Source organism: Typopeltis vanoorti, chromosome 20, assembly GCF_054136105.1.
Source record: "Typopeltis vanoorti isolate ZY-2024b chromosome 20, IOZ_Tvanoo_1.0, whole genome shotgun sequence".
In the NCBI taxonomy this organism is placed as follows: Eukaryota; Metazoa; Arthropoda; class Arachnida; order Uropygi; family Thelyphonidae; genus Typopeltis; species Typopeltis vanoorti.
Window position 1 is genome coordinate 96,238,734 of NC_143568.1, and position 14,744 is coordinate 96,253,477.

Here is a 14,744-nt window from a genome sequence, read left to right on the forward strand (position 1 = left end):
CAATTTTTTCTCAACCGTTTCTCAAGTATACTGGCATGTATCATGCCTACTGAGTGTTCCGGCATGATATATGCCAGTATATCATGCCGGAACTATCATGTTCCTGGCAATAAAAATAAAACTGAATGTAATTCTCACATTCAGTTTTATTTCCCTTTTTATATATGGGCACTATTAGAGCTCTACTCCAATCATCAGGAATTCGTCCCTCTGTCCAGGTTTTCTGAACTATGCAGTGGAGCCACTGTAAGACTCTTATACCACCATACTTCAGCATTTCTGGTCGAATATCACCTACTCCTGCTGCCTTTTGACATTTCAAGCCTTTGATGGCTTTTTCTACTTCAAGTATGGATATGTATTCCTGACTGTATGCCTGTTGAGTATTTTTACCACTGTGCTATCACTGCTTGTTTCATTTCTCGAAGTAATTACTCCATACTTCAAGGATATCTTTTTCTCCAGTTTTCATATCACCTTTATCACCTCTAACTCCTTTTACAGCACTCTTTACTCCATTCCTAATCTTCTTCAACAACCTCCAGAATATTTTGCTACCTTGATATTTATTTCTATGTTCTTGCCAAAATCCTCCCATGCCTTTTGTTTAGCTAGTTTTACACAATGTTTAGCTTTCTTACATTTGTCTCTGTATTTTCTAAGACCACAGACTGACTTATTTGCCAGGAACTTTTGATATGCTTTCTTCTTTTCCTTCACTGCCTCTTTAACTTCCTGTGTCCACCAGGGAGTTCTGATTTTTTTATCCTTGCACACAACCTCACCACATGCCTCTCTGGCAGAATCAATCAATGTTTCCTTCAGAGTTTGCCACTGAATCTCCAAGGTTTGATTCCTGTTCTCAAACTCTTTCATTTTCTTTTCAATAATCTTTCTGTATTTTAGTCTACAGTTCACATCTGAGAGCTGCTCAACTTTTATTCGCTTTAAAACTTTCTTACATGTTATTCTTTTCAATATGAAATTCAATTTTATCCTGCTCAAGACTAAATAGTGATCACTTCCAATTTCAAATCCTCTGTACACTCTGGTGTCCTGCACCAAGGAGAAAACATCACTATCAACAATAACATAGTCAATGAGACTTTTCTTATTCCTAGCCTCTTCTCTCCATGTGAATTTGTGCACATTTTTATGTTGGAACATGGTGTTAGTAATAACCAGTCCATGTCCTGAGCAGAAATCCAACAGGTATTTGCCATTATTATTAGCTTTGCTCTTTTCTCCAAATTTTTCCAAAATATTTTTGTATGTCTGACAATCATTTCTTACTCTGCTGTTTAGTTCCCCAAATGACCAACTTCTCCTTTTTCATTGTGTCAGTTGCTTTCTCTAAAGCATCAAAAAATTCCTCCACTTCTACCTTAGTAGAACCTTCTGTGGTACCATAGGCACAAATAAGTCTCATCGTCCAATTCCCCATTCTAAAATTTGCCTACATCACTCTACTTGAGACTGCCTGCCATTCAAGAAGATTAGCCTCATATTTTGTGTTGAATACTATGGCAACTCCTTCTTTTCCTTGATTGTCATTGACTGAACATAACATTTTGTATTTATTGCTCAGAAAGATCTCACCAGTTTTTGTCTTTTTTGTTTCAGTCACCCCTATTATGTCGATCTGGTAATTATCTAATTCCTCAGCTAGCTCCATTTCTTTGCCATTCAGGCTTCTTATGTTGATGGTACCGATCTTCAACTCTGGTGATATTGAGTTGGGGGTGTGTTTTAGGGATTGTTCAAGTAGCTGACTTTTCGCTATTCATCCTGGTTCCATGGAGAAAACAACGGGGGCCTTGTTTAACTGGGCGACGTCCCAGCTGGCATGAAATTTTGTCATGTTGTACCATCATTTTGCATATTGTTTTAAGCCAATAAGAATACAATTTGGGCATCTAAATCCCAAATTTCCAGCCCATCCTTGTTCGTTCAGTATCCAGGTAGATACCCAACAGGGTGCACCATGAGAAGGTGAGGATTGGATATTAGGTCAGAAGCCCTGGTCGGTTCTCTGCATTCCTTTAAAGACTATGTGGAGATCTCCTCTCAGAGTCAAAATTAGATATGTTAATCTCAACTTTTTACTTTGTGCAGATATTATACTCCTAAACAAACAGAGCATAAATCTCCAGGATTCTTTAACTGTAATGTGTAAAATAAAGATTAAAAAAAAAAAAGAAACTGTGAAAATAGGCAGGAACGAGAAAAAAATAACCACATTTTCTGTGGTAATGCCCAAAGAACAAGCAAAAATGTTGAGCTATTTTCATATGATTTTCAATGCAGATGGCAAATTCATCATCATCATCATCAAATTCATGATTACTAACTTCCTATCTACAATTTTCCTCCAAATCAATCTGTTACCTGTCAAGAGACTCCAACATTGTTAGATCTTATATTTCTTATTTTCCTTGTGAATGCGATGTTTCTTATTTTGGACAAACTGGCCGTTCTGTGGAAAAAAGAATTAAAGAACATCAATATTATATTGATTACAACAAACCTCAGAAGTCTGGTCTAGCACAACACAGTATTACCACTACCCATAATATCCAGTGGGATAAAGCTATTCTACTTCATAGATACAGGTTCAAATAGGAACGCCTCTTTAAAGAAAGTTGTGAAGCTTTTTTACACTGATCGAATTTAAATCTAAATGATTGCCTCTCTCTCTCGAAGATCTGGGACTTTTATTTTATGTAATTATTAAAAAACTAATTATTTATTAATTTCTTTCATTTCCTAGCTCGCGACAACATTGTATTTTAATAGGAGATCCACCGAATATTCGTTACTTGTATTTTCTTCCTATCTGTTTGTAACACTGAAGATATATTATTATTTTTAGTACGAAATATCTACTTTATTTATTAATTAAAGTTATTACTGTGGACTTACGTGTTTTTTTAATAATCTTATATTTCTATCTTCTAAGGCACTTTTTACTGTATCAATCCACCTATATCTTGGTCTTCCTCTGTCTTTTTCCTGCAAACTTGGCAGACAAGACTTGTTTTGCTAATCTTTTCTCTCCCATTCTGATTAAGTGACCACACACCTGAAGTTACCTCTGCTAACACATTCCTGGATGCTAACAATGTCAAGTTCTTTCCTAATATCCTCATTTCCATGATATTGCCATTGATGCCATCGGTTCACAGTCCTAATCTTTCTCAGCACTCTTATATCTGTGGTCTCCAGTCTTTGGTCAAGTGTTTTACTTCTAACCCAGCTCTCAGATTCATAAGTTAAAATTGGTTTGAACACTGTCTTGTATACAGTTAATTTAGTGATTGACTAATTTCTCTCTTATTCCATATAACTTTATTTAGTTGACTTCCTACCATACTGGCTTTGTTGATTCTGTTGTCTATTTCCATATTTAATTTACCATCGTCACTCAAAATCGTGCCTGAGTAGCTGAAATGTTTTACTTGTTCTATAGGGTCTCCATTCACAATGCAGTTGATATTTTCAATGCTCTGCCTATTTTCATTCTTTGTCTTGTTATTGCTGACCTTCATACCATATCTATTACAACAGTTATTCAATTTAGTCAGGGAATCTTCCAGACTTGTAGCAGATTTATTTAGAAGTATGACAACCTCCACATAAAGCAAAAGGCTGAGATTAACATCTCCAATTTTGATATCAGGTTTAATACCACTTTCCTTCATAATGTGATCCATATAGATAATGAATAACAGAGGGGATAATGTACATCCTTGTCTCACACCAGATTTAACATTAAACCATCTTCCTGTACTTCCTTCAATTCTAACTGCTGACTTACAACTCAAATAAATTGATATAATGCCCCATTGACACCATATAACTGTAGCGTATCGAATAGCTTCTCTCTTGGCACCTTGTCATAAGACTTTTCCAGATCAACAAAACTTAAATACAGATCTTTGTTATATTCCCATGATTTCTCAACAATATGTCGTAAAGTGAAAATCTGATCCTGACAGCCTCTATTTGGCCTGAATCCAGCTTGTTCTTCATCAAGCTTATCTTCCACAATTTTTTCTCAACCGTTTCTCAAGTATACTGGCATATATCATGTCTATTGAGTGTTCCTGGCAATAAAAATAAAGCTGAATGTAATTCTCACATTCAGTTTTATTTCCCTTTTTATATATGAGCACCATTAGAGCTCTACTCCAATCATCAGGAATTCGTCCCTCTGTCCAGGTTTTCTGAAGTGCAGTGGAGCCACTGTAAGACTTTTATACCTCCATACTTGAGCATTTCTGGTTGAATACTATCTACTCCAGCTGCATTTACCATTTCAAGCTTTTAATGGCTTTTTTTCTTCAAATACGGATATGTATTCCTGATTGCATGCTTTGTCAGTGTTTTTTTTACCACTGTGCTGTTACTGATTGTTTCATTTAACAATTTTTAGAAGTAATTACTCCATGCTTCAAGGATATCTTTTTCTCCAGTTTTCATGCCACTTTTATCATCTCTAATTCCTTTTACAGCAATCTTTCCTCAATTTCTGAGGTTCTTCAATAATCTCCAGAATATCTTGCCACCTTCTTGATATTTATTTTCTATGTTCTTACCAAAGTTTTCACACGACTTTTGTTTAGCCTAGTTTTACATAGTGTTTTAATATGAAACAAGCAATTAAACATAGAAATAAGCAATTGAATAAAACAAACTGGTATGGTGATGAGCCTGTTGAATAAATTTATATAGAATAAAAGTGACACTGACCAAAATACTAAAAGCATCAGAATAGTTCAAACTGATTTTAACTTCTTTCCAAGAAAGAAGACTGTGATGGTCTAGCCATGTGACCAGAATGGAAACAGAAATGCAACTAAAGCCCTATATATAAAATTGGAAGGTAAAAGATCCAAAGGACAGCCCAGAATCAGATGGATAGATAAAATAAAAGAGGACCTGAAAACCAAATCACAACAAGCAACACCAAACTGTACAGAAGTATTTGGACTCTTCTCTAGAGACAGACAGAAGTGGAAAGAGTTCATTAGGCCTTATCATCCACATAGATGATGGAAAAGAAGAAGAAGAATTTTAACTTATAACTCTGGAAGCTAGGTTAAAAATAAAGCATCTGATGTAAAACTAGAGACAAAATTATACTTCTGAGAAAAATTAGGTAAAGTAAAGAGTAAACAGATGGCATTAACGGTAGAATGATGTTAAAAATGAATATATTAGAGGAGAGGAAAGGTATGAATAAATATCAGGAATATAATGATGATTCATAGCAAATGTTTTAAAAATGGCCTCTTAGACTTGTTGCAACTTCTATGCAATATGGTAGGATTACTACTATTCTTCCATTCAATTCCATTTTCTTCTATTTAATCCTGATACGACAGGATATCCAGAACACACAGTCTGCAATTCTACCCACTATCTCCCTTCATGTGACTAGCAAAATCACTACAAAACTATGTTCATACCTTATATTCAGGATAATACATCTGAAAAAAAAATAGCTAAAAGCCTTCATGGTCTCCATGCCATTATTTAATCACGCATCCAACTATCAATCTTCATCCACTTCATATCCCAGAGAAGGTTCCATGTGATGTACAATTAGATAATGATGTACCTGAAACGAGAGTGAGTATAGTCCACTAAAGTTACCAAGAAATTATATACGAAGTCATTAGCTTCTATATACGAGTTGCCCGAGTCCTGAAAATACTTCAGCCACAAACTTTGTTTGCTTACACTTGGATAAAGGATTAAACCAAGTATATAATTTCTTGGTATCTTTTAATTTACACCTTCTTACTGGTTTGACCAGTTTCCACAGAAACTGTTCAAACCATTGAAAAGATGGAAGTCCTTTTGAACTGATGGAAAAAGCTACATGAAGAATATAACATTTCGGCAGTATTGACTATTATATAATGTTGTAAATTCTTGTATAGAAAAACATTTTTTGTACAAAATCCTTATATACCGCTTTTACTGGAGAATGAAAATCCATACAAAATATTTGTAGTTAATTAGCATTTTTTCAATAGTGTATTATGTCATATGGTAAATTAACAGATGTTTAATTAACATCTTTTTCTTTTATGTTCATGTAATATGATAATATATTAGAATGAGCTGTTAAATTATGTAACCGCCAAAATTGTACAGACAAAGAATAACTCAGACGGGATTAAAAATGTAAGATCTGAGGTGGTCGCAACTCACGAAGTATGGGGGTTTCCCGCCTTAACTCAGCAAACTCAGGGTGGCTGGGAAAACCTCCCTGTAAGAAAAAAAAAAGGAGATTGAAATGATAGGAGTTCCAAGGTCAGCAGAGCAGAATAAAAGGGGGAAGGATCGATGGAAACAAAGCTCTTTTTCAGTTCCACCTCTCACTACGAGAAGTTCCAGTGTGTCCTTAGTTCAATGGACAGGGATCCACATTCCGCCGACAGAAATCCGACGATGATAAAAGATTCGTTTTAGCAGTAAAGAAGAACTGTTCCAGAATTTCTGCCGCTAAATTCCTTGACGAAATCCATCTGGAAGTATCATCGGTGTCGCAAAAAGTGCCCGTGAGTGAATATTACTGGAAAGTGGAAAAAAGTGTCAACGATCTAGTAAACGGAACTGGATGACTAATTAGCAAGTAAGACTTTTGTGTAGGACTTTCCTAGGTGTGAAATTCATGGCAAAGATTGCTGATTTTTTTGTTTGTTAACTTTAAGAGCCATAGTAAAGATGGAAGGCCGTTTGTTATAGCAATTGTGAAGTAGTTAGCAGAGTAACGAGGAATTAGTTAATGTTAATATATGTCAGAGGTTTAGTATGCTTAATAATCTTTATAGTCTGAGTTAATTTAATGCAAAGTGTGTACAAGTCTGTTCCCATGTCTGATATGGATGTGAGAGTAATCATTGTAATAGTCATTTGGCTTAAGGTAGAATTGTTTAATTAATCAAGTGGAGAGCCAGACACGTGGATTTTTAGTATTTCTATGTTAAAATTGCTGAGAAAACTTGGAGCCAGAGAATTGTCTTGAACGAGTAGTATTAACTTTATATGTACCTTATTTAGCATAAATAAATTGTTTTGTTTGTCAAATAACTTGCCTGATTCTGCCTGACCAATGCACTTCTCATAAAAAGACAGAACCTGTGTGACCTGAAGAGTTAAAGTAGCCACGACTGACGAATAGTAGATTTTTGCGTTGCTTGACGTAGAGATAAATATTACAGATATTTCCATGTTTTTGCTGAGTTTTTTTTCCTTAGGAAGGATATACAAGTCCTCTCTGTGATTTCTGATGGTGCAGTAATAAATAAAAATAAATTTTCAGAAATCAGTGTAAGAAAAAGCCAGCTGTTTAGACAAAGATTAAAATCTATTTAATCCCCTTGAGAGGGGGGGGGGGTAAATTGATAGACAGAAGGGATTAAAAGATAAAGATAATTTGAAGCAATGAGATTACAACAACAACAGAGTTACGACTGTTAAGTATAATAAGTTAAATAGATGAGTACTAAAATAAAGTAAATAAGAAAAGACAAGAAATATTGAATTTTGAAGTACAAACATTTTTTAAAGTATAAAACATAAAAACATCTTTATTTTTACAATGTGTTAACATCATAAATTATCAAGTTTTTTTTTTTCAGTTCAGTTCTGAAAACTGAGATGTATAACACAGAATTTATAAAATCAATATATTCTATAAAAATCAGAATATCATCTTACATTTAAGACAATGCAGTTGCCGTGACATTTTCTTGAAAGCGTTTGAATTATGTTGAATTTTTTTAACAATCTAACATCAAACTGATATAAGTGATTGTTTCTTGAACTTACTATAATTCCATATTGTCTGTACAGAAGTTTATTATGTACAAGTTCAGGTCCTCTAATGTCAATCAATCTCTTCTGCATTTTTGGTGGTTTCATACTAGTTTGAAGATAAGGTAGCTTGTCCATAACAGGTAGTTTTCTTTCTTCTGGTATCTGTATATCTAGAATTATGAACATCACAATTTTGATGTGCAGGGGTTAATAATTCACTTTCTAATTTTATTATGTAATAATAAAAATTATACATAGTGAAAAAAAAAAGTGTCAGAGACATATTCAAGTTTCAGATTGCAAATGTTTCATTGAATTCCCAATACACTCTACCTGTTATACAGCAAACATCAAAGCAACAACAGTCCAATTCACAGAAAACTTTCCAAACCAAAAAACACATTCAAAGTAAACATGTCAATGGAACTGAAAATCTGTCTCATCAGATCTTGTAGGGTTTGTGATAATGGTGGTAGATAAACACTTCACATATCTCCAGAGGAAGAACTCACAAAGGATGAGAACAGGAAATCTTGGAGGACGTGCATTAGGTTTCTTCTTTCCTTTTCATCCAACTGCCAGTTAAAATGTCACTATGAGTGGCTGAATGGTGAAATCACAAAGAAGAGCCCATCTTGCTGGAAAAGGTGATCACTCTTGCAACTGGGTTATCAGGACCATCTGGAGTATATCTAGACAGAGTGAAGATGTGACTGTTGTTTCTGCAAAGAAGAAAGCCTATTGATTTTCTGATAGGTTGTGGCACAAAATAAGTTGATCTCGGGACTGTTATACAGCAGAATAATATAGTAGAGATGTTCAGTACACCAAATTGATATTCTGTGATGCCTACTGATGGCTCCCTAACAAGAAATGTCACAATTCGAGAATGCCCTAATTGTGGTACACTTTAGCAGCAACTTTTGTGCCCAAGATGTTGCAGCATTTCATTAAAGAATATCATGAAAAGTCCTTCAATTCCATCACTTTGGAGTTACATAAGTTAGAATTTGGATAGCTTCATTTACAATTAGAACTTGTCAATGAATCAAGTGCAATATTTTCAACTTCTGCTTGCATTCTCTGTTGATTTTTGTAGGTCACAAAGAAACAATGCTCCTAAGTGCTTAATAAGGTGCATCTGACTGTTTTGCAACATGCATGGGTTGTTTCAGCATATTCCAAAATTCAATACAATACAATACTTCCTCATCATTGTTCCAGAAGGTAACCTTTTTGAAATGCTCATCAAAATGCACACCATGCTATTCTTACTGATTCCTATTTATGAAACCACAAAACGTATTTTCTCAATTGGCATCATCATAATGAAGTAAACAGAACACCTGAAAAAACAACTAACAGCTGATCTAGTCATATGGTATAAAGTTTCACAAACACAATTTTACTCATGTTTACTTTTTTTTTTGCACTACTACAAAAATATACATTCATTTGTAAGTCTTATCCTAAATTCAAAGCTGTTCATATAAAATTATTTCTTTTGTTTACAAAAGAAAAGCATTAATACCTCTGTTGCTACTTAACTTACCACATGCACAGATGAAAAGGATATAATAAAATTATAGTACTCTAATAAGTAAACTCCTTATCTTGGTGAAATAATCCTTTAAGAACTGCAGTATGAATAAACTATAGGTGTTTTGCTTATTGTAGTAGTTTTATTTTCTTACACACTACTGTGTCACGACAGTTTTTTTTTTCTAAGAATGAGCATATTACTGAATAACTGTTGGTTAGATATGCAAGCCAAGAAGAGCTATAAAACAAGGAAAATGTAAAAGGTGAGTTGGAAAAAGGATATTCTTCTGTGAATTCTACAACTTCAGGATTTCTAGATGTTTACTATGAAACAAGGATAAGCAGAAGTCCGTGATTTAATGATACTTTGATTCGACAGTTTTCAGTGCATTTCTGGAAAAACTCTGGCTGATTTAAGAAGCACAGCAACTAATAATCTTGAAGGAAATATGAAATGGTAATTCTTTTCAATTCATAATGTTGGAGGTTTAATGGATTTTTTACAACACTCAGAAAGGATTAAAAAGAATTTAATACTTCCTATATTTCGTCCTAGTCACTAGGACATCTACAGGGATTACAAAAATAACTAATGTAACATAACACAAATATCATACAATACTAAGCCCAACCACGTGGGTGACACTAAAGTCCTATCTAGGTGGAGTGCCCTCTAAGGGCGGTTGTAGGTGGCCTGGAATATAAAGTAGGATCTCTGGTGATGAGTGTTTCCCAAATTTTTGGAAGCTTAATGCAACCGTATTTATTAGAAATCAACCAAATCTTAATAAATACGGTTGCATTAAGCTTCCGAAAATTTGGGAAACACTCATCACCAGAGATCCTACTTTATATTCTAGGCCACCTACAACCGCCCTTAGAGGGCACTCCACCTAGATAGGACTTTAGTGTCACCCACGTGGTTGGGCTTAGTATTGTATGATATTTGCGTTATGTTACATTAGTTATTTTTGTAATCCCCGTAGATGCCCTAGTGACTAGGATGAAATATAGGAAGTATTAAATTATTTTTAATCCTTTCTGAGTGTTGTAAAAAATCCATTAAACCTCCAACATTATGTCTTCACAGCACTTAAGCCTCTATACATGAATTCTTTTCAATTCAGTTAAAGCAAATGCCATCCTCTAAGTAGTTACAAACAGAATCATTTCTTCAGTAAGTGCCAATAAACCTATATGGTGGTTTCAGCAAAGAAAAGAGTTTTGGATTTTCTGTTCTGAATTTTGAATAACATATTCTAGGAAAATTGAGCTTGGAATTCTATAAACCATTCATCTATCAGAATATCATCTATTCTGATTATTGCAAAATATATGTTCATTAATTCAAAGAAGGAACTGTCTTCATGCTTAACTTCTAAGTGGAAAGGAGTAATTCTGAATGAACATTCTATATTGAAGAAATCTGTATATTGTCTTTTGTGCAAATGATTTTTTTGACTGTTTACTGCAAATGAAATTTTATTTTAGGTAAGAGAAAAGTTATTTCCAGTAATTAACTTTTCTCTTCCAGTAAATCTCTGTGGAACTCTGACTGAATGCTACTCATAATTGAGTCACTTAAATTGATTACTGTGTTCCTCCTCAATGCTGTGTATGTGTGTATAGTTCATATTTCTTAGGGTAACAGAGAGAGAAAGAGAAAATCCCCTCTCTTACCTACAGAGCTCTTATGATTTAATATTATAATGATATAGTCAGTTAAACAGTCAGCTAAAAAATTAAAGTAGACTATACTGGTACAATCTGAATCAAGAATATAGTAAGAACAGTAATATGGTAATTATAAACCAATTTCTGGAACTTGAAATACTAAGATGTTAAGTACATCATTATCTCATCCATTTTTTCTTGCAGGTTAGGTGTCTTGATACTTTAAATTATTTATTTCACTGGTTTGACCTATAGTATTTGGCCTGGAGTCCTTATACATATATATGTATATATGTATACTTTAACACACACACACACACATACATATATATATATAAATTAAAAGGGAGGTACCCAGATTTCCCATTCCTTTTGGTTTTTGAAGTTATTTTTACTTTCATGTTACGATTATCTTATGTTAATTTTTCTCTTTTTGTTACAGAGATCAGTATCACTTATGTGAGGTACTCAAGTTAATTTGAGGATGTGCATTTGTCAGGATTGTATGTTTATCCAAAACTTGGAGATTTTTTAGCCTGTCATTGTTTAAATTACATCGTTGCATGAGCGTTTCACGTGCCTCTTTAAATTTTCTTTCAAAAAAAGTTGGTTTTTGTTGGAGATTTAAACAGCAATGTAGGAAATTAATCCCAGACAGAAATGTTTTGGGAAAATTTGAAGAGAAGGCATGGACTAGTCACAAATAAACACCAGATTACAGCAAAGATGTGCACAATTCACATTGAGAGAGGACACAGATAAGAAAATTCAAGATTTAAAAAGAATCAAAGTTGGGCAGCTTTCATAAATGAACTGTAGACTGAAATATACAAATACACTAGTGGCTAAAATTGTGGAAACCTTTTGGAAAAAGTGTATTCTGAGGTTTGATGGCTCATAACACCACTTTTTTTTTTGGAGTAATACCATAAAATTATATATCAATGGAAAGATAATTTAATCAAGAATGTAATGCAATAACTTTTATGAAGGATTTTTTATTAGAACAGCAGTTATAAAGAAGAAAAGTGAAACACATAGAAAAAATGAGATATACAAAAATTCTCACAATGTGAGTTAATACTTAGTTGGGTAACCTTTAGCATTAATTACAGCCTTACAACGCCTTTCCATGGAGTGAATCAAGTTTTTTAGTTCTGCAGCTCTTATAATGTGAAACCAAGATTGATTTATTAATTCTATTAATTGGGTTTTATTGGTGGGTTGCTTCTGACTAACAAGTTTCTTTAGTCGGCTCCATAGATTTTCGATTGGGTTAAGGTCTGGGCTATTCCCAGGGCCATTCCGGCAGTGGAATATGATTATCTCGAAACCACTTTTTGCACACAGCAGCAACATGACATGGAGCTGAATCCTGTTGAAATATAAATGCTTCATTATCTTGGAAAAGATCACGTGCGGAAGGCTTCAGTTTGGGCTCAAGTATTTCATTTACCGTATATTATTGCGTATAATGCGAAAAATTTATGGTAAATAATACTACTTAAAGTAAGGTTTGCATTATATGCGGATCTTAAAAAATATAACTTATTAGACTTGCACACACAATATATACTACCTAATGCCTATGCAACCAAAACTACTTGACCCACTCGCATTCGGCGACCGAGCGTGCATCGTATCTGCACATAAAGCCAGTAATGTAAGTAGTGCTAATATCATGCCCCCTTGATGGGATATTAGCACAGCTAGGTATATCGGTTTAACCACAGTTCATTTTAAATATTATTCGTTAAACAAACCTAGCCTGAAAATGAGCCAACAGTAAACGTTCATCTTTTGAAGCAGGATTTAAATTGCATGTCATGCAGTTTGCAGAAGAACATAATAACAGTGTTGCTATGAGAGAATTTGGTGTAGCAGAGAGTAACATTAGACTTTGGCGTAAGCAAAAACACAGTCTTGAAAAAATCCCCAAAGCGAAACGTGCCCGTTGTGGAGATGTAGCATCCTTTCCAGAACTCGAAGAAGAGCTAAATGAATGGATTTTGACGCAACGACAAGATGGCATTATAGTAACAAGAAATGCAATTCATTTTCGAGCTCTACAACTCAAGAATGGTAAATTCAGGGACACACCAGGTATTTCATCTTTCCTTGCTTTGCCTGGGTGGTGCAACAGATTTATGGAACGCAAAGCATTAACATTACGACACTGAACATAAATTGTGCAGAAGTTACCAAAGCAGCTTGAAGAAAAAGTGCAGTCCTTCCATAAATTTATCATAAAATTACAGAAGTGTCACAGATAGGAACTTTCCCAAATTGGCAATATGGATGAGATGCCCATGTACTTTGATATGCCTGGGAATAAAACAGTAAACTCAGTTGGTGAAAAGGGTGTCCTCGTAAAAACAACAGGACATGAAAAAATGTGTTTTATTGTTCTAGCATGCATGACAGATGGAACCAAATTAAAGCCGACAGTGATGTTTAAAAGGAAGAAAATTCCAAAGTATATGAAATTTCCACCAAGTGTCATTGTTCGTGCCAATCAGAAAGGTTGGATGGATGAAGAAGATGTACAATTGTGGCTGGATCAAGTATGGAACATACGTCCAGGTAGCTTGTTACATCAATAAAGCATACTAGTCTGGGATATGTTCCAGGCACATTTAACGGAGGCAAGCAAAGAGAAAGCACGTGAGTTACGTACAGACCTAGCAGTCATACAGAGTGGTCTAACTTCTGTTTTGCAGCCACTTGAATAAGCTGTTTAAAGATCACTTACGTGAAAAATGGAGAGAATGGATGTCATCGGGTTTGGGGAAGATGACAAAGGGTGGGAATTTTCAGAAGCCTGAGATCACCCTAATCACCAGCTGGGTTAAAGAAGCATGGGATTTGATACCATATCTGAAATGATTCAACACTCATTTCTTAAATGTGAAATAAGTAATTCAATGGATGGATCAGAAGATGATGTCATAACGAAAGAGCGAGGATGACGCACAACAAAATGGAGAGCATGATGACGATGATGACAACTGCTACACTGATGACGCAATGCCTACAGATGAATTTATAAATGAAATGTTTGATGACTCAAAAGATGAAGAAGAATTTAAAGGATTTTGACATTTTGTTTTAAAATAAATATTTCTTTCGTTAATTCGTATTGTATTATTTATAATGTTATGGAACAAGATTAACAGATCGCATTATACATGGACATGGCATTTTAGGGCTAGTTTTCAAACGAAATTTCTAGTTCGCATTATACACAAAAATATACGGTATGTATTTTTAGGCATTTATGTTCCCATTAATCATGCAAATTCTACCCATACCTTTTGATGTCATACAACCCCAGATCGTAACACTAAGTGGGTGTTTCATGGTAGGTGTAACGCAATCAGGATGCAAATCTTTTCCGATTCTTCTCCTTACGTATTTTATGTCATTGCTACCAAACAGGGAGATTTTTGTCTCATCACTCCAAATAACACTGTCCCATTGTTCTGCTATCCAGTTAACATGGGTTTTAACCCAGTTTAATCTTTTCAACCTTTGTTTGAGAGATAAAAATGGTTTTTTTGTGGAATTCTAGCATTTCGACCAAATTCCTGCAGTCTGCGCCGAACAGTCCTTGCACTCAAATTTGACATTGTATTGCGCCATTTCATCTTGTATATACCCAGATGATTTTCTTCTGTCACGTAGGCACAGTCTCT

General features: G+C 34.5%; 1 protein-coding gene across 1 annotated transcript in view; it reads right to left on the reverse strand.

The window, feature by feature from the left end:
* Nucleotides 1–14,744, reverse strand: part of mRpL16 (mitochondrial ribosomal protein L16) — a 72,300-nt gene that overhangs the window by 41,267 nt on the left and 16,289 nt on the right. Inside the window, exon 3 of the mRNA XM_090410766.1 lies at nt 7,846–8,003. Coding sequence (XP_090266892.1) covers nt 7,846–8,003 — 158 coding nt within the window. The remainder of the gene's footprint in view (nt 1–7,845; nt 8,004–14,744) is intronic.